The 21,418-nt window shown below is 38.3% G+C and overlaps 1 protein-coding gene across 3 annotated transcripts; it reads left to right on the forward strand.

The window, feature by feature from the left end:
* Nucleotides 1–370: 370 nt before the first annotated feature.
* On the forward strand, nt 371–20,545 carry LOC146462204 (tudor domain-containing 6-like). Of its 3 annotated transcripts, none has more exons than XM_085085727.1 (9): nt 371–481; nt 576–870; nt 5,630–5,758; nt 5,921–6,011; nt 7,828–7,922; nt 8,866–9,075; nt 11,195–11,262; nt 12,502–14,622; nt 15,373–20,545. In XM_085085727.1, exons 2-9 carry the CDS (start codon nt 596–598, stop codon nt 18,951–18,953), a joined length of 6,570 nt encoding a protein of 2,189 aa, XP_084941853.1. In that variant the 5' UTR covers nt 371–481; nt 576–595; the 3' UTR covers nt 18,954–20,545. The 3 variants fall into 3 exon arrangements, with proteins under 3 accessions (XP_084941853.1, XP_084941854.1, XP_084941855.1); XM_085085728.1 differs by having other exon boundaries at nt 372–481; nt 12,985–14,622; XM_085085729.1 differs by having other exon boundaries at nt 372–481; nt 11,195–11,254; nt 12,983–14,622.
* Nucleotides 20,546–21,418: the final 873 nt, after the last annotated feature.

Raw genomic sequence — 21,418 nt, forward strand, 5'->3', positions numbered from 1 at the left:
CACAGCTACATCCCTCCAAATTTTTTTTAAAATCCTTTTCCTAGTCCCAAAAGTTTCCAATTCATGAATTTTTCAGAAGCGATGATTTATGAAAGTTATTTGACATCGCATTTCCATACAAACACTGCTATTTCGAGCCTGTTTGCCTACTCGTCAAAATGGCGTCGAATAATTCAGTTCGCGACAGCAGCGCGACGTTTGGAACAGGCCGGCTTAGGTCTTTATTGTTTTCCGGGTCTTAGCTTTTGTGACAACCCCTACAAAGCACCATTTGATGAATCTGGCAACTGTGCGTTGGATTGCTTCCTAGATGTCCTTCATAGTCCTGTCCCAGAACTCCGTCTTACTCCGCCCTGTGTAAGGCTAGACCAGGGCTAGACCCTATGGACATGCGGTGACCGAGAAGAACCTGGGACTTAGTTGATCCACGAGGGAGATTGCAAGCATGGCGGACGGAGGGTCCGGTTTGGGACGAAGGAAGGTGTGGTAAATTCTTCTTGTTTTCTTTGTTAATTTCTTTTTGAATACCCAGTTTTTGAGGCTTACTACTTTCCTATTCATTCTGCCTTTTTCAGGGGATATATACAGCAAATTGATGTCATCGCTCGAAGCAGAAGACTACTTCGATATTCCGGAGGATCACAATCCCAAAAGTGCCAAACGTAAACCTGTTTGGAGCAGTGCAGACGCTCATTTAAACCCTCAAACCCAGCAGCAAGTTCAGTTCTTAGCTACAAACTCCAGGTTCTCTCAAGCTAACCCAAGGGACAAAATCCCGTCCAAAGTGTTAAAGGCGATGGAACTTGATCATGATGAAGCAGCCACGCGGTTGCCAGATGGACAAGGCGAGAAAAGTGACAGTTTTGGCAGGTAGGAAGCTTTTGAAGTTTCAGTGCATATTGGCAATCGCATTGAGTTAAGTCGATGCGGGAGTGTGCGGCTGTTAACTTTCCTTGAACAACTTATATGGAACAACTAGGTCACCACTTCGTTCCATCTCATTTTCATGCATTTGTCGGTCCAAGCTTTTAAAGAACGATGCGTAAATAATGGCACTATTGTTATTCACTGATACCCTTTGTTCTGTAATTTAGCAGGTTTGGAGCAACTTTAGTACACAGGGTCACTTAGGTCCAAATTTAGCAGAGGTCACTTTTTAAGTCGACTTTATTATTGCATCGTGTATAAATTTTGCATCTTGTACTTGTCCTGCCATAACAAACACAGGCTACACACATTGTTTACCTGGGGCCGAGGGAGGTGCGTTCTGTAGCTACAGTGTTAGTCACATTAGATGGAACGTCTCTCTCCATCCTGCCGTCTTGATGTTGGCTCACAGGATTGGCTAGAAGAATTAAAAAAAAAACAACATTGAGAGGGGATAGGGAAGCAAGAGAGGGACATTTTGGGCTTGGTTGTGAAGTGTCACAACTATAACTTGACTAGGACTGTAGATGTATACCTACCTACCTACCTAATAATTCGTTTATAAGTAAAACAAGAAATAACAAACATGGAGGTGGAGTCGGAATGTATATCTCAAATACTCTAAATTTTAAAGTAAGAGATGACTTAAGTACATTTGACGAAGAAATATTCGAGTCATTGTTTATCGAGTTAAGGGTCAAAGGGAAGAAAAGCAAAATTATTGGAGTTATCTATCGACCTCCCAATAACACATTTAACAAATTTGAAGAAAACCTAACCAAAACTCTGGAATGCCTTAATAACGAAGGAAAGGAAACTTACTTAATGGGTGACTATAACCTTGATATATTAAAATTTAATGATAGTGTTTTTATAAACGACTTTATAAGCCTAATGTATGCATCGCCATTTTTTCCTACAATAACAAAACCCACAAGAATTACTGACAAATCAGCTACCTTAATAGATAATATATTTATAAATAGTCCAAATAAAAACAGTAAAAGAGGCATCTTGATATCCGATCTATCAGACCATCTTCCTATATTCTATATAACAATGGACAAACTAGATATAAAACATGACCTGATAGAACAAAATATACGAATCATTAATAAAAAAAACTTTGAAAAAAATAAAGATGAATTAGCTAAAACTAATTGGGAGAATATAACAAACCTAGAAAATCCTCAAGAAGCGTACGATAATTTTAAGGAACAATTTAAAGAGATATATGACACTCATCTACCCACCAAGAAAGTAACACTAAACAAAATAAACCATAAAAAGAAGCCATGGATTACAAAAGGATTCCTTATATCTAGGAAAAAGAAAAATATTCTTTATAAAAGATATCTTAAAAGTCCATCAATTTTTAATGAGCAGAAATATAAAAAGTACAGAAATAAATTTAATAGCTTAAAAGTAATAGCTAAAAAGAATTACTACCAACAACAATTAAATACAGCAAAAAATAACATGAAAAAAACCTGGAGCATCATAAATGAGTTAGTAGGAAAAGCCTCAAAAAAACAAAATTTACCATCACAATTCAAAGAAGGTGTAGATATCATAACTGATGCAAATGAAATTGCAAATAGATTTAACAAATACTTTATAAACGTAGGCCCATCATTATCCAAGAAAATACCTAAAACACCAAATAGCTTTAATAAATACCTAAATAACAATTATGTAGAGTCCATATTCTTAGATCCAATAACAACAACCGAAGTTGAAAATGAGCTCAAAAAGTTAAACCCTAACAAAGGTAGTGGATTAGACGATATAAATCCCAGAGTAATATGCGAAATAAGCAAATTAATTTCGTACCCACTTACATTTATCTTTAATCAGTCAATAATTACAGGTATAATACCTAATCAGCTAAAAATCTCAGTAGTTTCTCCGGTCTATAAAACAAGTGATAAGGACGTATTTCAAAACTACAGACCGATTGCAGTCCTTCCTTGTTTCTGTAAAGTTCTTGAGCGACTTATGTACAGGAGATTGATATCTTATTTAAACAAACATCATATTCTCTCTGATCATCAGTATGGCTTCCGAGCAAAGCGCTCAACTCAACAAGCAATTATAGAACTTGTCGATAAGATTACCTCAGCAATAGAAAATAACGAATATACAATTGGTATATTTCTAGATTTATCAAAAGCGTTTGACACAGTTGATCATGAAATATTAATCAGTAAAATGGAACACTACGGAATAAGAGGAACACCGTTATCATGGTTTAAAAATTATCTAACAAATAGGCAACAAATAGTTAAGTATAACAATGTATTATCAAAACCTAACACAATAAGATGCGGAGTCCCACAAGGATCTGTATTAGGGCCACTATTGTTCCTTATATATATAAATGACATTCATAAAAGTTCTAATTTATTTCATTATACTCTGTTTGCAGATGACACAAATCTTTTCTTTAAGCACAAAAATGTAAATCAACTATTGCAAATTGCTAATGAAGAAATTAGTAAAGTATCCGATTGGTTATGCTCAAACAAACTAACCCTAAATACCAGTAAAACGACTTTTATGATTTTTAAGACAAAGGGAAAAAAATTAGATATGCACTTAGGCGTTAAAATCAATCAACGAGAAATAGAGCAGGTAAAATGGACAAAATTCCTAGGTGTTAGAATAGATGATAAAATGACTTGGAAAAATCACATTAACTACATAAGTAATAAGACATCAAAATTGTCTGGTATTATAGCCAAATTAAGACACTATGTAAACAAAATTACTTTAAAAAATGTTTACTTCACAATGATATATCCATATTTTACCTATTGTAACATTGTATGGGGTAGTAATTATGCATCCACACTAAAATGTCTTCACAAGGTACAGAAAAAAATTATTCGTCTCATGACTTTCTCAAGATACCAAGACTCAACTACTGCATTGTTCAAACAACTAAAAATACTAGACATATTCCAGCTTAATACTTTTCTAACTAGTCTTTTTATGTACTCACAAAGAGCAAACATGTTACCAAATACTTTTAACAACTATTTTGTACAAAACAGACAATTTCATCAGTATAATACAAGATCTTCAGCAAAGTTACATATTCGGTATACTAGAACAAATTATGGAAAATTCTCTCTGAAAGCTAGAGGTGCTAAATTATGGAATAATCTCCCTGATGAGGTGAAAGATGCTAAATCCTACTTTTCATTTAAGCGGAAAGTGAAGCAGATCTATTGCTCAGACATCAGTACATAAAGTTTAAATTACCGACATCGCCATCACAATCTTTTACTACTATAATCCTAATATTAATCTTAATATTAATTAGGTACGTATATATATTTGACAGCTATCAAATTATATAACAATAGAAAATATTAAGAAATAGGGGATCCCCTAAAGAAAAGTTTGCAAAAACTTGCTGGGATCTCCTGCCAACAATATATATGTAAAATGTAGAAAACCTATTGATTGTATAAAGATTGGGGCAAATAAAAAATGAAATGAATGTATAAAATGTGCTTCCAGGTTTCTTGTTTGGCAACTTTTACTGTGCTTAATTCCCAAGAGGCTCAGCATGCGCAAAGTAATCTGAAATGTACTTGTCCAAAAAATCCAGCAGCAATAATACAGGGTATGAAAAAAATATTTTTTCTTAGCAATGGCCTGTACACTGGAGTTTTTGTTTTCTCAAGGACTAGAAGATGCAGAGAGTGGAACTGCAGTTATAAATTTAGAGAAGAATCTCCCAATATCCCGTAAAGATGATGATTTCAGTAACAAAGCAGAGCTGCACATATTCAACAAAATAAGTGAGACCTGCCAGTTCTCACGGTTTGGGGTATTAACTCATGTTCTCATGATTTGGCCTCCAAATCTCACAGTGAATCAGAAATCCTTGAAATTGCCAAACAAGTGAAAATGGCTGAATTTGTCACGTCTAATGTTTGAGGGAAACCTGGGTACAATTCCAACCTCATTCCCATGAAACAAAGGTGTGCTAAGGTCTCTGGGAATGCTTTTGCTGTGAACAGTGAATTCAATGGTGGCTCCAAAACAGAAACTGACTTGTAGACTTTGGGGCCTCAGCCTTTTACTTCAAAGAGGGAGTACAAATAAGGTAAAGAATACCTTGAAACAAGAAATATACCATTTAACTTCATTTAACACATATTATTGGAAATCTCCAGGTTTGAGATCCCAATCGCCAGGTTTTTCTGGGCTTTTTTCAAAATCTCCAGATTTGCATGTTTTGGGGTTTGGCAGGTGTGATAAGTCCAATTTAACAGAACATGAAAGGGTCTACCTTAGCTGAATTTATAAAATGTTGAAGTGTGAAATGCACTCCTGTAATCTTTGATTATGGCTAGTATTATTAATAAGCTTGTTGATCATGCCATGAGAATTGAACCGCAAAGTAAAAGCCACAGTGAGAATTAAACCAATGATCTTCCTTATGTCATTTGGATACTGTAACACCTCAGCTACAGGGAGTCGTGTGTTTGAGACATCACTGATGCTTTGCTAACAGATTGTAGGACTTGCATTACTTATAAACCTAGAGTAAATGACCTCACTTACCATGAGTGGCTCACTGGCAGACCATCCAATCTTTCCTTTCAAGGTCAGTGGTTTTGTAATGCATACTCCAGATAATTACCTACAGCTGTATTCAACCATTTTGTTTTAATTTTGTATTCAGGGAACATGCAAATCCTGAGCATGAAGCTCTTGATACTTGGAATCCAATGTCAGAGGATTACGAATCAAAAGCTTTCAATAGCTATAAAGAACCAAGTGTTACAGATTTTATGGCATCTTTCCAGGCTAGGTATGTCTTTAACCCTGAAGCATTTTGAGCTTGACATTATACATTTCCAGTACTTGCTGTTGTTTCTACAGCTGTAATCATGATCAACCAAAGAATAAATCAGAAGTTTAATAAAACTATATGTTCACTAATCTGTTAATTTATGTTCACTTCTAATTTAAGCCAAACATCACAGCCATCTTCCAATTCATCTTTGAAAAGTGAAGGAGATGTCAGACTGTTTGTTGGCAGAATTCCTCGGCAAATGACTCAGGTATGCTGGCTTTTGAATTGCTTTGTTTCGGTGCAGTTAACTTGGACAGTCCTGGAAACACCTCCAGTTGCTGCCCTAGACTCCATGCTGTCCTGTTTTTTATGATGCAGTTTTGTGTGGGAACTAAATGAATATTCTTCTTGAAAAAGAATCACCATTCAATCACCATACATTCCAGCCTTGGTGTATAATGCAATGCAATGCAATATAGTGCATTATGTTATAATATGTGTTTTTTTTTATATTGGAAGACTGTCATTCTCTGCTAAGAAGGTAGTTTAGCGATATCCAACTCGACAAATTGCAAAAATCAAAGAACATAATTGAACAATTGTCCAAACTTTGTTTTCAGCTTCTAATACATCTTACTTGAAACATACACAAAGAGAATGATTATCAAAAGTTGCTTCACGTAAGTTCTTCTGGGTTGTCATGTTATAAAATTTACAAAAACAGTTTTTTATAATAATATTATATCACACTGCAGTGGATGTGTGACAGTCCAGCTTAGACCTTGGTTGTGAGAAAACCATCGATCAGTAACCAGATCACGTATCTGTTTAACCTTACAATATTATTTCAACCAGAGAAATCCTATCTGAATGGAAGGAAGTAAGAGTAACATCTATCTTTAAATTAGGAGCAAGAAACAATGAAAATAATTATGGACCGATTTCAATTCTCTCTCAAGAATCAAAGGTCATGGAGTGTGCCATTCAAGTTCAATTGTTGGCTTTTGTTTTAAGGGGGCAATTTACCTAAATTTGAATGAAATTTAAAGAGGTTTTAAGAAGGGATAGAAGAAAGAAAATGATTTTTGGAAGACTAACAGACAGTTGATACCCACGCGAGAGCACTACAGGTTGTTAGTGGACTAACTTGGTGTCCGTCTATTAATTATTAACTACAAATTCTAATTTTAAAACTTCACTAAATCTTCGATATTTCTTATTTCTCTTAATTTAACTAATCTTTGTAAAAAAAACTACTCCTCCCAAATATACCCAAAAATCACCCAAAAATTCACAAAATACCCCACAACACAGATTCACGGGATAATGATAGGGTTTTTGGATTGCTTGAAACGTGAATGAGATATTTCCATTCAAGCTATGTCAAGCGGCGGAAAAATGGCGTTTAGGGGAATTGCCCCCTTAACATAAAATTACTTACTAGCAGACTACCAGTCTGATACTTTACGAGTCTGTACTTTGGAAAAAACTAAGGTAGTGCAGGATTTTTAAATTAAGTTGCAAAATGGATGGAAAGTAACAAGCTCATCCTAAATCATAGTAAAAGAAAATCAATGCTCTTTGGAAAATGGCAAAATCTTGCCAAATCGCCACATTTTTGTATACAGCTAAATGGAAAGAGTTTAGAAAGAGGGATGAAAACCTCTTCTCTCCTCTTCTCCCCTCTCCTCTCCTGAAAATTGCACTAAAGACTCTTGACTTATGCTTGAGCCAAGAACTACCAGATTGACTTTGATAATGTGTCAATTATTGACAAAGCCAATTATCACCATCTTAAGATCCTTAGGTCCTGGCCTACTGAGAAAACTGCCCGCCCCCAATCAGACAAACGTTAATTTTCACATGTCCAACGTTCTGACTTTACATTCTTTTTGTACTTTTAATAAGTTACTGTTCATTTTACATACAGTCACAAATTTCTATCCTTTGAAGACAACAGGACTGTTGTCGAAAGCTTATAGTTTTTAAACTTTTAACCAGAGAATGTTTTATCATTGTCTTGGTTGTATTGCGACAAAGCACTGAACCTGTACAAATGTCCATTTTCCTTGCTCTAAATCCAGGAAGGCTTAAATAATCTGTTCAGCCAGGTTGGAAAGTTGATGTACTGTAAACTGGTCCAACAGAGCAACAAAGATAACAAAGATACTAATATTGGGTAGGTACATGTAGTAGAGGAGCTTTATTTCCAGTTATCAATGTGACCATCTTTTATTTATTTATTTATTTATTTATTTATTTTGTTTTGAAGGCTTAGGTACATTGTATGTTGTTTAATTGTGATAACATCTTGACAAAATGACTGCAAAAATTATAGTTGTCAGTATTTGTGACCCTCCATAGGATTTCAGTAACTTTGGTAATGACATGTGCACACCTTTGGAACACAGCACACAAAGCATGTCAAGAAGGCCAATATACACAATTTGATAAACATTTAACAAAAGTAATTGTGTTTCATGTTAATTGTTCTTATCTGCTTGACAATAAAAATATTTGTATTCTTGACATGGTATAAAGTGGCTTTGTTCCTTGACACAGTACGGCACTTCGGATTCCAGTGAGCAATACAACTGAATTTCCCAGAGATTTAAGTTATCACAGCTGTTGTTCAATTGTAAAGATACTACAGTGCAGCTCAGAAATAAGCGAACATCGCATACGCGTACCATACGCAAGTAATACGCGTATGCGTATGCTGCTATACGCGTCTGCGTATGTTGTCATACGCGTATGTCCTGCCTTTGTTATTCATAGCCATACCTTTGCTTTATGTGGCATTGTCTTGCACAACAAAAGAAACGGTAAAGTAAAAGCGACAGCCTGAGAAACATTTCTAGGAGCCCACAAGCCCAAAAGGTGAGAAGTTAGGAGCCCAACATGTGAAGTGTTAGGTGCTGCTGCAAAAAACATTTCAGCACCCAAAGCATTTTCTTGGGTGCCTTAGGCTACCAGGCTTCTGTTAGACAGCAGCCCTGCATACTTTTAATAGTAGTTCTCAAAGCCTAGCATGTCACTGACATACAAAATAGCAGAACTGCCACGTGCTTTTATTGAGACTCAAGGAAAACTCGTTATGACTCTTGTTCACAACGTTTCAGGTTCTTGGGTTACAAGACTGTACGTGAGGCAGAGGCAGCGATACAAAAGTTTGATGGGTTGGATCTAGGAGAAGGTGTCAGGCTTAAGGTTGCACTTGCATTGGCTAAGCAGAAGCCAACCTTCACAGATCTGGAGAAAACTGAACCTACTGTGAATGGTATCACAAGCAATGGTATGCCGCACAATGCTGAGGAAGGTGCATCTGTTAGGTATGATGATGTAGTATTGATTGATGTACAGTGTATTGAGAATACAATGAGATTTGACCATAATCTTGATGTTATTATGGTTAGTGTATGTAAAAGAGCATTTTTATTATTTTGACCGCTACATATATCTCATTATCAGTGAGAAATGATGCTGTAACATTAACAGCATGTGTCTGGTATGTTTAAAATAGACTGCATCTACAGTACAGCTTAGAAATAAGCGACCAACACATTAACTCATTTGAAACATCCAAAGTACGGTTCTTGAAGAAAAAATACTCTGAAGTGCGCTGTCCCAATTGAAGTACTACTGGTGTGATCACAGTACATGTACCAAAGAAAAGTAGAATAAATTATTACTGTCAAGCTAATCACATTCTCTTTGCCAGATGTGAGCATACAGTCCAGGCCAGAATTAACCGAACTATGCAGACACATTCTTGACGCAGCAGAAACACATATGTACATATTTTTAGACTTGTCTAAATGTGCGCGTTTTTGCCATTGTTATTCATCGTCGTAAGTTCTCTGTGTGGTATTGCCAAATAAAACAAAAGAATTCAATGGGTTGACGACAAACACAAAATTAGCATTTTATGAAATCAGCCAGCGACAGCTACAATATTTCAAATCTTATCTGCTTCATAAATACTGGCAACTTTAAAAACAACTCCTAACCGGCATTGAATATTCCGCATATGTTATAGAAAACATAAATCTAAGCTAGTTAGTTGAATACAAATTGCTCTATGTGCGAACTCGTGAATGGAATAGGTGAATGTAATGATACATGTATTCCAGATTTTAGACACTTCCGACACACACATTTGGGACTCAAAAGGGAGGGTTTCAAGGTTTTTTTTTGAAGCGCTGAAGATGACACAAGTTGGAATGAAATATCAACAATACGAAAACAATGAGCTAGCTCATACATAGTATTGAGTCTGACTAGACGCGTATACATGTCCGCAGCAGATGTGTTTTTCGTGTATGTTTTGGTTCGCTTAATTCTGACCTGCACTGTATTAACTCTGTCAATCCTAATCAGTGCCATTGGCATAAGAAAACATTCACTAATTTGTCCTTGAAAAAGCTTTTATGGAAGTTGCTGTTTAAAACTGGGCCAAAGCATTCTATGGATCCTCATTGAAGTAAAACAACCAGTGTTGAAGTGAAGTATACAAGAATGGATAAGATGAAGAACAATCTAGGCTTGGACTGACCTTCAAAACAATTTGAAAAATTTAGGCTTAAGTTTTCAAATCAATTAGGTTGCATTTGATTGACCCTATTCTGGAATAAGAATAAGCAGTATTATAAGAATAGCCGTTAAATTTCTCTCTTTAGTTCATTCAACAGTAAATTCTATAGTATTTTATTGCTGTACATAACTTATAGTCAGTGGCAAGTCAGTTTCAAAACCATCTCTTACCAGTATTATTAAGAAATTAAAAAAAAATTAATCATCTAATTTGTTAAATCAGTAAGGACTTAAAATATTCATTGCTTTGATTTAGGCACAGAAAATGCAAATGTAACATTCTTGCATTTTTTCCTCACAAATCAGTTGAAATGTGTTAGCAATGGCCCACTGGGACTACCAGTCTTGGTGGGAGTATAAATTAAACTTGGATAGGTTTTTTAGTATCGTGGAATAAGAGAGTAAAATTATCTTGTCAACTTGTCACCTATCAGATGCAATTTCTTATTAATTCTATGAAAAATGGAGGAATAATCTTAAGGTTATTGTGGTGATTGCATTAGGTTATGGCATAGAAAGAAAAAATGTACAATGTTACATAGTAAAAAATTCCTCTTCAGGTTATAGCCGGCAACCTTATTTTTTTTTCTCAGGTTTTCATGCAATTTAATCTTTTCCTTAGGGATATAGTATGTGTACTAGCTGTACTGTATTAGTACCCAACATGTACATGTACTTAGCAAGGGCGCTGCCTAACAGCCTGCCTAAATTGAAATTTTTCGTAGGCAACAGCCTTGTTTAGGGATACTATAATGTTTTTCTCTGAGTCTTATGTTTTTGTTGTTTGATTGGGTCCTGGAATTCAATAAGATGGTCAGATGATCTGCTTGATTGCGTAATTTTCTTTTACTTCTTTAGAGAAAATCAAACAAGACTTCAGGATGATGGTTTGTCTTCTGCAGCCAAGCCCAGCATTTCATCTGCAGGTATTATCCTTCAACCCACTGTGTACTCTGTAGTGTTTATGCATGTGGTTGAAAATGTGATTCAATTAGCTTTTGGCTTTATTTTTGTTTTCCTTTATCTTTGAGGGGTTAGTAAACTGTGGTGCTGTGTCTGTGGGAAGTAGAAATGTACGTTGAATGATGTTGAAAGAAATGACAAGGATGCATCTAAACCAGTCACTTGACACTTTAATCTGCCTAAATACACTTGCTAACACATGCCAGTCTGTGGAATTTCTCCTCATCATGGCAATACAGAAACCTGCAAAACTCTAGAAAAAAAATCATCTTCCAAATTGGCACTCTTAATCCCCAGAGAATCGAGACTTTTTTATTCAACTAATTCTTGTTTTTCATGCTACCATGCTCCCACCAATAACACAGCTCCACTGCTCACTTTATAAACACGTACAACTGTACAACTCACAATTCCTTGATCCACTCTGATAAAAGGCTAATGCTTGAAACGGCAGCACTCAAATGTCGTTACATGTACAGTGGCCAATTTTCCCTCTAGTTATCAATTCTGTCTTGATAAAACTAAACATTAATTTTATAGCAAAGCATTTCCATGCGTTTAGTACAGACCAATATAACCGTGTTTGCAAAAAGTATTTAAATATCAAACCTCTTTGTAATAGGAACATCATGATAGCCTTCTTTGGTGAAATTTATTTCCCACCTTTGACACTGTAGGGCAAATTTTTTGTGCGCCAATATATTTTTTATTTGCGGTTATCATGCAGTGCTGCACTCTAGAATATACCTCAGCGAAATCATTTGCAAATAATGCATTACACTTACAACCAAACAGTCATGTTAAAAAGGATGTTACAAATGAATGATTTGGCTCAGAATCTATCAGTTTTTCAAAACAATTGACAAGAAAAGGGGTCTGTGGGTCTCCCTAATGAATTCCAATTGTCCTTTGAAATAAAATTATTGGTGTATAGTTTAAGGTGCCAGAAACCCTTTTGTTTGTCTGATCTAATTAAAACATTAATTACTGTAATCCTATTTATGTGTATGTGGATTTTAAGTGTTGTTCTGTTTAAAATTTCTCTTAATCGAATTTGAAAAAAGGTGAAGATGTCCTTCCTGCATTTCATGAAAAGGTTTTTCCTCTCATCTGGGTTTTTGTGGCCATGTTAGCATCACACTCGTTAATATTTTTATCTTTGAAGCCTTTTGACTAGTTTCCTTTTTTGTTTTCTCTACAAGGGAAGTCTTGCACTTTCTGTCGCAAATTAGGGCTAAAGTGGTGCTCAGTGTGCAAAATTCCATATTGCAGTCGGGACTGTCAAAAGAGTGATTGGCCAAAGCACAAGCTTGTTTGCCCCCGACAACTGCCAGCTGAGAGCAAAACAACTAATCCACCGACCCATGCTCTCTTGACCACCACCCCTGGGGATTCTGTGCAACCAAGTGATAATTCCCTAGAGGAGACAGGTTCCCTTCATACACCCCCTGGGGATTCTTTACAACAATCGGAAGAAAGTATGGCGACTACTGTGCACAGTTATTCAGACGAGGAGACTGAACCAAGCCCCGAAAATGAAAAGGACCCAATCAGAGTAGATGGTTTTCATGTTAACAATGTTGAGATGTTTGCTCAGATGATGGGATTTGACCTCAACCAGGTGAAATTTGTCGAAAAAAGTCAAGACACTGATGATTCTGATAAGTCATCTTCATCTTCTTTAGATAACAGCACGCCTCAGGACACTTCGTCCAAAGTATCTATGGCTGCACCGACCAGAGATGGACCAAGTCAGCAGACATTGCAAAAAGAAACTCAGGCTGGGAAGCAAAGCAGTGACACTATAGCAATGGAACCAGTCAGCCCTTTAGCAGCATGTGTGACAGAGCAAGAGAATCATACTCCACAGCAATCAACTTGTGCCCAGGGTCACAAGCGCTTTTTCATAAAGCACCTCCCAATGGAAAGTGTGCCAAAAGAAGGTTTCTTCAAAGCAGAGGTCACAGTAGTTGAGAACCCAAGCTGCATATGGGCTCATTTGTGCACACCTGAAGCTTTGGAAAGACGTGAGCAACTAAAAAAATCTCTTCAAGCTTCATACTCGAATTCAGTATATGAACACTATGTTCCAAGTAGTGGTGAAGTGTGTGTGGCCCAGTTTAGTTTCGACAGCCGCTGGTACCGAGTTAAGGTTGATGTTGTAAACAACACTGGAACTTTAAGGGTGACATACATTGATTTTGGCAATCATGAAGATGTTACAGTAGATAAGGTGCGTCGTATAACTGACGATCTTGTTGGTTTTCCAAGGCAAGCTCTAAAACTCTCCTTGCATGGCATAACAAGTAGTTCCCCGACAGGTAGCTGGTCATCTGAAGCAACAACATTCGTCAAAAGTAAAGTTCTAGGCATGGAGTGCAAAGTACAAGTCGGTGGGCAGCACAATGAGATATTGTTTGTAAAGTTATTTGACCCTGAGGAAACAAATTCTGACTCTACAATCAATGAAAGCTTAATTGGTGCTGGGTTTGCCAAAACTCGAGGACGACCAACCTCTTCACTGAATACTCCCCAGCAGTACTATTCAGGATCACAGCATGTGCATGGGCATCAGCATTATATGCAAAATGAAGGTATAACCAGTAGAGAAAGACTGCCGTTTCCTCACTCAAACAGTTCACAAAGTCAAGACAGTGTACACGAACAGCAAAGAGCCCATGTGAACCAAGCGAAGAAACCATCTTGTCAGTCAGGTGGCAATGCTTCACCTCCCAAAGAATACAGCAACTCTTCAAGAAACTCCTCAGGACCAGGGATAAAAAAGGAACCATTTGAAGCCATTGTCAATGCCATTGTGAATCCATGGGAATTCTATGTACAGAAAACAGATCCACAAATGTTGGTTGGACTTGAGAAATTAATGCAGGATTTAAATCGACACCTCAGTGCAGCTCCCTACACAACAAAAGCATCATTTTCCCCTGGTGAGGTATGTGCTGCCAAATTTTCATTGGACAATCGTTGGTATCGAGCTGTCATCCTAGAGAAGCTGCCCAGTTGCTTCAGAGTTCGTTATGTGGACTTTGGCAACAGTGAGGTGGTCCAAGGTGCTTCCATTCGTCCATTGCCTCAACAGTTCCAAAGCCTTCCTCCTCTGTCCCTACAATGTTCTTTAGCTGGTGTAACAAAACCTAAAGGACAGGACTGGAGTTCCGAGGCAGTACAGCATTTCAAGTCTCTGGTGTCAAATAAACCATTTGTCTGTTGGGTTGTACATAAACATGGAGTTGTCAATATTGTTGAGCTTCTTGACCCAAGGAGGAATAGAGAGCAGACTGTAGCAAGCTCACTTATATCTGCAGGTATGTGGGCAATGTTTAACAGTTAAGTTAAACCATCGAAACAGTGTGCGATTTCGAAAACCAAAGTTAAAGGGCAACTATCGCACCTGCCCATTTCTCTCCCTCTCTTTTTTTTTAACTACCTAAATACTAACATGTGTAAATTTTGCTGTCATTTGATTCGAGATGAGTTGTCGTACTTCAAAATTGCTTCCATAAAAGTTTGCAATGCACTTGGCTGTAAAAGGAATCCCAGGCCAAGTTAAGGCTACAGAATATGTTCTTTCTTTTACTTTACGTTACAGTTGATCCACGTCACGCGTGACCAGTATTTCCAAGAATGAAACGAACATTCGAAATTCTCTTTGTAATGTCCGGATTTGAATGGAATGTTGAACATTTCTCTGGAAATCTTTCCGAAAAAGACGCATTAACAGGAAAAAAGATTCAAAATACTTAAGGGAAACAATTGTTAGTCTTGAAATACGTAATGCTGTAATGTAAAGAAAAACTCATAGCTTTATACTGTCAATAAACTAGGGAAATTTCTATGGGAACTCTAAAATCTCATTGGTGATGTTCGAAACTGACATGTAAATTTCAAAACTCCGTTCAAATTTCAAAAATACCGGTCACGTGTGATGTGGATTGACTGTAATTGTAGGCTGACTAGTCCGACAACTACAGAGGAGAAAGTTCTGTTTGTTTGGTTTTCTTTTGGTACAAGTAAAAGCTGATCACAGAATTCCATTTTCATTTAACGTTTCTTAGGACTAGCGGATGCATTCATTCATAAAGACGGATCTAAGCACCATTTGGATGGGAAAAGAGGACCATCATTCACTGGTCTACAGCAACAAGTAGTTGGAGGAACACCAGTACCAAAGAGCCCTGGTGGTGACGTACGGAGGTCCCCATTTAGTCCTCAAAGCTCCCCAAGCAATAGTGAAGGCCCTTTACCTAGAGCCAGGATAGAATCTGCTGTGTTTGAACCAGCAATTCAGGCAGCAGCATTGCCCCAAGATTCAAGACTGGATGTTTTGGTGACAGAGGTTGCATCTCCTGAACTCATTTACTGTGGAAGTGTAGAATCTTCACGGTGGATTGCTAAGTTGACTGAAGACATGAATGAGCATTACAGTGCTGTGAGTTATCCTCCATTTGTTGCACGTGAAAATGATTTCTGTGCTGCACATTTCACTAAAAGTGGAGACTGGTGTCGAGCCTTTATCAAGGGAACCTCTCCTGATGGAAGAGTATATGTTCATTATGTTGATTATGGAAACACTGAATTTGTACCACAGGATCACCTGCGACCTCTCATTGAGCAGTTCAGTTTCAGCGCGTTGCCGTTTTCTGCATTAAGATGTTCTTTGGCAAATGTCATTCCCCTTGATTCATCTGGCTGGTCTGATGAAGCTATGTCACATGTTAAAACGCTTCTTCCAGAATATGGTCGCTGTAGTTTGCATGTGGTTGGGCAACGGAAAGGAAAACTTTTTGTTGACATAACACCAAATGAAACAGGTAAAAGTGTCGGTGAGACATTGGTCAAACAAGGGCTGGCAAGGGTGATCATCAGTAAAGTAGAGCAACATGACCAACAGAACCAACGTCATCCCACAATGGGTCAGAAAAGTCCGAATGATAATGCCATGGGAGAATCCAGGAATCATACTTCAGAAAACCACACTGCATCACCGCAAAGAAGAAATATCGAGAGGCATGACCTAAGTTTGTTAGAGGCCCTTGTCTTTCAACCTGCAATTCAGTCAGCAGCATTACCAGAGGACAAGTCATGTTTTGACGTGGTGTTAACAGAGGTGTCAAAATCTGGTATGTTCTTTGTACAAGTAGCTGACCGTGACACTGGGCAGAACTTGAAGAAACTTTCAGACGATATGAACACATACTACCACTCCTCAGCACCAACGTCCTTCCGCCCTCAGCCAAATCAGTTGTGTGCAGCTCTGTTTGCAGAAACCGGTGACTGGTGCCGTGCCTTAATCAAAGAAGTCATTCCTGATGGTTTGGTAGATGTACACTATGTTGACTTTGGAAACAGTGAGAAGCTCTCGGTGTCTAGTGTACAGCCCCTCATGGATAAGTTCGCCACTGTTCCATTCTTTGCCTTGCCATGCTCATTAGCAAATATTAGACAACCAGAACCTCCTGGCTGGCCAGATAATGTTATGGCATTGTTAAGGGAAAAGGTTCCACTTTCTCAACCAATAAGCACTAGAGTATTGGGCAAACGTCGTGGTATGTTGTTCGTTGATTTTACAATTGCAAAGGATCCACCTCAGTCACTGAGCCAGCTGTTGTTGAATGAAGGCTTTGCACAAAGGTTAGTGCAAGAAGGTGATACTCGTAGAGAGCACCAAGGGGAGCGTTCTCGACCACAAGAGCCATTAGATTCTGGTCGTCAACAGTCAGCAAGCACTACATCCTCTTCTATACAAACGGGAAACTTTGAATCACGTGTGCTTGAACCTGCTATCCAATCAGTTGCAGATCTTGATTCATTTGATGCCATGTTAACAGATGTCTCATCACCAAGCTCTTTCTTCATTCAAGTTCTACACCGCGACAAGGTTGAGATCTTGAGGCAGCTCTCAGAGGACCTGAATGCACATTACAATGCAGTAAACTATCCTCCTTTCCAAGCCCAAACCAACCAGATGTGCGCAGGATGTTTCTCTGGTAGCGGCGATTGGTGTAGAGGTTTTATTTACCAGGTTAGTTCAGATGGCTCTGTGCATGTTCACTATCTGGATTTTGGCAACAGTGAAGTGCTGCCCTTGTCAAAAGTGCGCCCACTAGAGGTACGCTTCCAGCAGCAACCCCCCATGGCCTTGAAGTGTTCACTGTCTGGAATCCTACCCACACATTCAAGTGGCTGGTCTAACAATGCCAAGGAAGCATTATTGTCGCAAGTACCACTCAATAGCTGTCTGAAAGTCAAAGTGGAAAGAAAGGAAAGCAGCTTGCTGTTTATCGATACAATACTTCCAGACTCTTCCAGTCAAGAGTCCTTGAGCCATTTTCTTATTAGTCAAGGACTGGCTAGTGCTAATCCACCAGTTGGCAAGCCAGTCCAATCAGCACCAGCAGCTCCTATTAGCGACAACCGTGTTTATGCTTCAGCAATTTCCTTGGTAGATGTACCACTGGGCACCACATGTCGGGTCCTAATCAGTGAAGTCCAGCAACCAGACAAGATCTTTTTTCAAGTTCTGAATAGAGAAAATGTCCAAGGTCTTTTGGCTTTGTCAGAAGCATTGAATACCCATTGCTCTACAGTTGATGGCAGCTCTTACAAACCGCTGCTAGGAGAGCTGTGTTGTGCTCAATTCAGCGAGGACCAAAACTGGTACCGTGCTGTTGTTATGCAAGAACTTAATGAGTCCCAGATGATGGTAGTATTTGTTGATTATGGTAACCAAGCAGCAGTTGCAGTCAATTCCATTCGACGAATCACTCCCTCTTTCACTCAGCTTCCAATCCAAGCCAGGGAGTGTTTCTTGGTAGGCATTCAACCAGCTTCAGGATCCTCTTGGTCCAGCGATGCTATTAACTTCTTAAAGGAACGTCTAACTCCTCAAGAAATTGCACCGTTCTTTGCAGAGTTTGAAAGTACAGAGAGAAACGGGTGTTGTTTTGGTGTTCAGTTGTTTGACATAGATCATAGTGGGCAGCCAGGGATCTCCATTGGCCAAGATATGATTCAGCACAGCCTTGCTCAAAGGCAAGATGACTCCGCCTGCTCAACGCTTCAGATGACTGTCCCTAATGTAGATCAATTTGATGTTGTTGTAACAGAGATTGTTCATCCAGGGGAGATATGGGCTCAAGTCCTGGATGCGGAGGCTCGTAATTCACTTGACCTGCTCATGAAGGATCTCAACCAGTACTGTGTAGAAGCACCCCTGCCCACCTCCACTCTCCAGCCCGGCCAGGAATGCTGTGCCCAGTTTAGCCAAGATGGACTTTGGTATAGAGCGCGTGTGTTAGAAGGTCCGCCATCAGAGCAGATTGCAGTTCAATATGTGGACTTTGGTAACAGTGAATGGTTAGCACCTGACAAGATAAGATACATGAAAGACGAGTTCTTCAAACTTCCTACTCAAGCGCTCAAGCTGAGCTTAGCAAATATTCGCCCTGCTCATCAGGTTTGGGACCAAGAAGCAGTAAAGTGGCTGAAAGTGATAGAAAACCGACAGCTAAAGGCCAGAGTTGTCCACCGTTTGCCAGAGTGTTTGGTTGTGTCGCTTGAAGACTGGACTGTGCCCAATGGTCCTATAAATATAGGTGAACAGTTGATAAATATGGGATACGCTGTTAAGTCATGAGACTGCAAAAAAGAACAGACATCCAGTGATTTTCTAGTAGTAGTAACACTATACAAAGCTTCAGCAGATAACAAGGCGACTCTTGTCAAGAGATTGTATGATGAAACATTGCTATTAGCGCAGTGTGGGTCGGTCAGATAAATGTTAGACTCAGTTTGAAAATGCCCAATTGGAACATTGCGAGGACACGTGATTTTTCCGAGGCGTATCTGCCAGAACGGGACAGTCTTGTCTTTCTTTAAAGAATTGTGAGCTCAGTTTTCTTGGAGACTGCATAAAAAGAAGCATCCATTAGTAAACTGACTGCATTTTGAGCTTTCTGATAGGCAGCAACGCAAACCTTTATGTTTGGATTTTTAAAGTTTCGTCACTGTCTTTGCATATTTGGAGCAAACGCAAGAAAAGGCCATATGTTCTGATATTTCTTTGCACCGGTGCCTTGTTGTTTGCTGAAGGTCTCTTGCGTTTCCGTGGTTTAGAACCAGTCTCCAGATCATGTGGTATGAAATAGTCACTTGCAGCATGTGATATAGATCAGTTAGTCTAGTGCATCTGGCCACAACGATCACTCAAATACGCCATGACCAAAACAGAGAGCTGCCTTAGGGTATCGTTAATGGGCCAGAAAGCTTCAGTTCGACAGAAGTTCGTCTGCTATTAGTATCGTACTTGTTGTTAAGTACCCATGACCTAATTTTGTTTCTCATATCAATTTACCCATCACCCGTGTTGTATGTATAAGGAGGTAAAATAATAGTGTTCTCATTTTGTTGTCGAGTTTACGCGTATATACCAGAAATGAAATTGTTTTTTATTGGTTGATAGTCTCAACTGTTCCTCACCGAAGGTTTTCAGCGAATTCTTTTGAAGTTTTTCGGAATAATATGTTAGCTTATTTATCCAGCTTCCTTGTGCCCTGAAGCAAGTTCATGCAAAATTATTTTCACATCGCGGTATTCGTTAATTTACTTCACAGCTGCTTTGTTTTAATCGCGGTCAAACGTACAAACGTGTTGTTAATGCTGGTTACATGTACTTATACGATGGCGAGACGTTTGCTCCGTAGAGGTTACTGCCGAAAACGAGTGTGTGATTAGTGGAGGTATTTTTTATGTTTGTAGTAAATTGATTAAGTTCTGATGAAAAAAGGCCAAAATAACAAGAGGTGACAGTGATTACAAGACATTTCGAACCACTTCAACGATGATTGAACACGAAGGCACATAAAAGGGTTAGTAAGGTAGATGTGCCACTACAATCAGTGGAACCTACCTCGGCGACTGTTTTGCTTGCACCAAAAAAGGGAGACGTCTTTATTCCGCTCCCTTCGCCGTCGAGAGAACATATGAAAGTAAAACCTTGTTTGTCTTGTTCTTCTGTTGTTCTGTTGACCAGTTATCAACAAATGATACCTGACATTTTTTTCTTTCGCGTCTTTGTGTTTCTAATACGAATCTTAAATTGATTCCATTGACTGTTTAAATCATGTTATAGTTAATGAGCTTGTTCTCGCTTTATTTACAGTTATAAGGCATCAAAATAAATTTATATTAAGCGATTTCCATTAAAATTCTCACGTTGTTCTTATGCAATGTAAGGAGTTATTGTTTTGAATGACGTAACTTTGTATATATTTTCAGAAATCTAGTTTGCTTTGCCGTTTTACTATAATTTGTGCAATGTCGTGTGCTTCAGTCGGTTGGTAGCCTGGCAACGAGGCGGAAATTCCAAGCAGGTGTCGTCTAGCGACGAGCACAGGACCCGTTGAAGTGTAAACCCAAGAAGGAAAAATGTTTTGATCTTTGTGCTTGGCCTTGCGTTTGACAGTGCATGCATATGACTAATGTGCTTACGATTATGCTTCCTTCGCCGGTATACAGCTATTTCAGTTAACGTTGTCGGTTCAAAGCATAAAGCTGAAAGACAAGACCGAAAGTTTACGTGGGATTTTTATGAATAAACTCATCAAAATCAGTCATGCCTGGAGAAAACAATAGGTAGTAATTAGCAGTACAATGACCTGCACGTGCAGGGATGATTTTGATGAAATTATTCATAAAAAAATAATCCCACAAAACATTGCGGTCTTGTCTTTTAGCTTGATTTTAATCCGACAACGTTAATTGAAATAGCTGTAAATTAAACGAACAGTTCCCTAAAGGACTTGGGTCAGCTTTAAGTGATTTTTCACTTCACTAACTAACTTTCCTAACTTCCTTTTGAGGTTTGAAGTGACGAATAAGAAGCCGCATCACACTGCGTTCACCCAAGACTTGTGTCTGGTTTGGGACAAAATTGTTCGTTTGTCATCTATTTAAAGCTCAGTAGTAGCTACCTTTTTGGCAAAATTAAAGGGCTGAAAGTCCCCCTCGGTTTCGTTATAATATTGAGAAGTTAATCAAAATTAAATGGCAACAAATGAAACTTTCTAATTTTTTTATTTTATTTTATTACATAATTGTTAT

This window comes from Pavona decussata, unplaced genomic scaffold, assembly GCF_977016875.1.
Source record: "Pavona decussata unplaced genomic scaffold, jaPavDecu1.1 SCAFFOLD_190, whole genome shotgun sequence".
NCBI lineage: Eukaryota > Metazoa > Cnidaria > Anthozoa > Scleractinia > Agariciidae > Pavona > Pavona decussata.

Coding starts and splice junctions, on each gene's coding strand:
- LOC146462204 (XM_085085727.1), top strand. CDS start 596: ATGTCATCGCTCGAAGCAGAAGACTACTTCGATATTCCGGAGGATCAC. Junction 871..5,629: donor AAAAGTGACAGTTTTGGCAG/GTAGGAAGCTTT, acceptor TTTTGTATTCAG/GGAACATGCAAATCCTGAGC. Junction 11,263..12,501: donor GCCCAGCATTTCATCTGCAG/GTATTATCCTTC, acceptor TTTCTCTACAAG/GGAAGTCTTGCACTTTCTGT.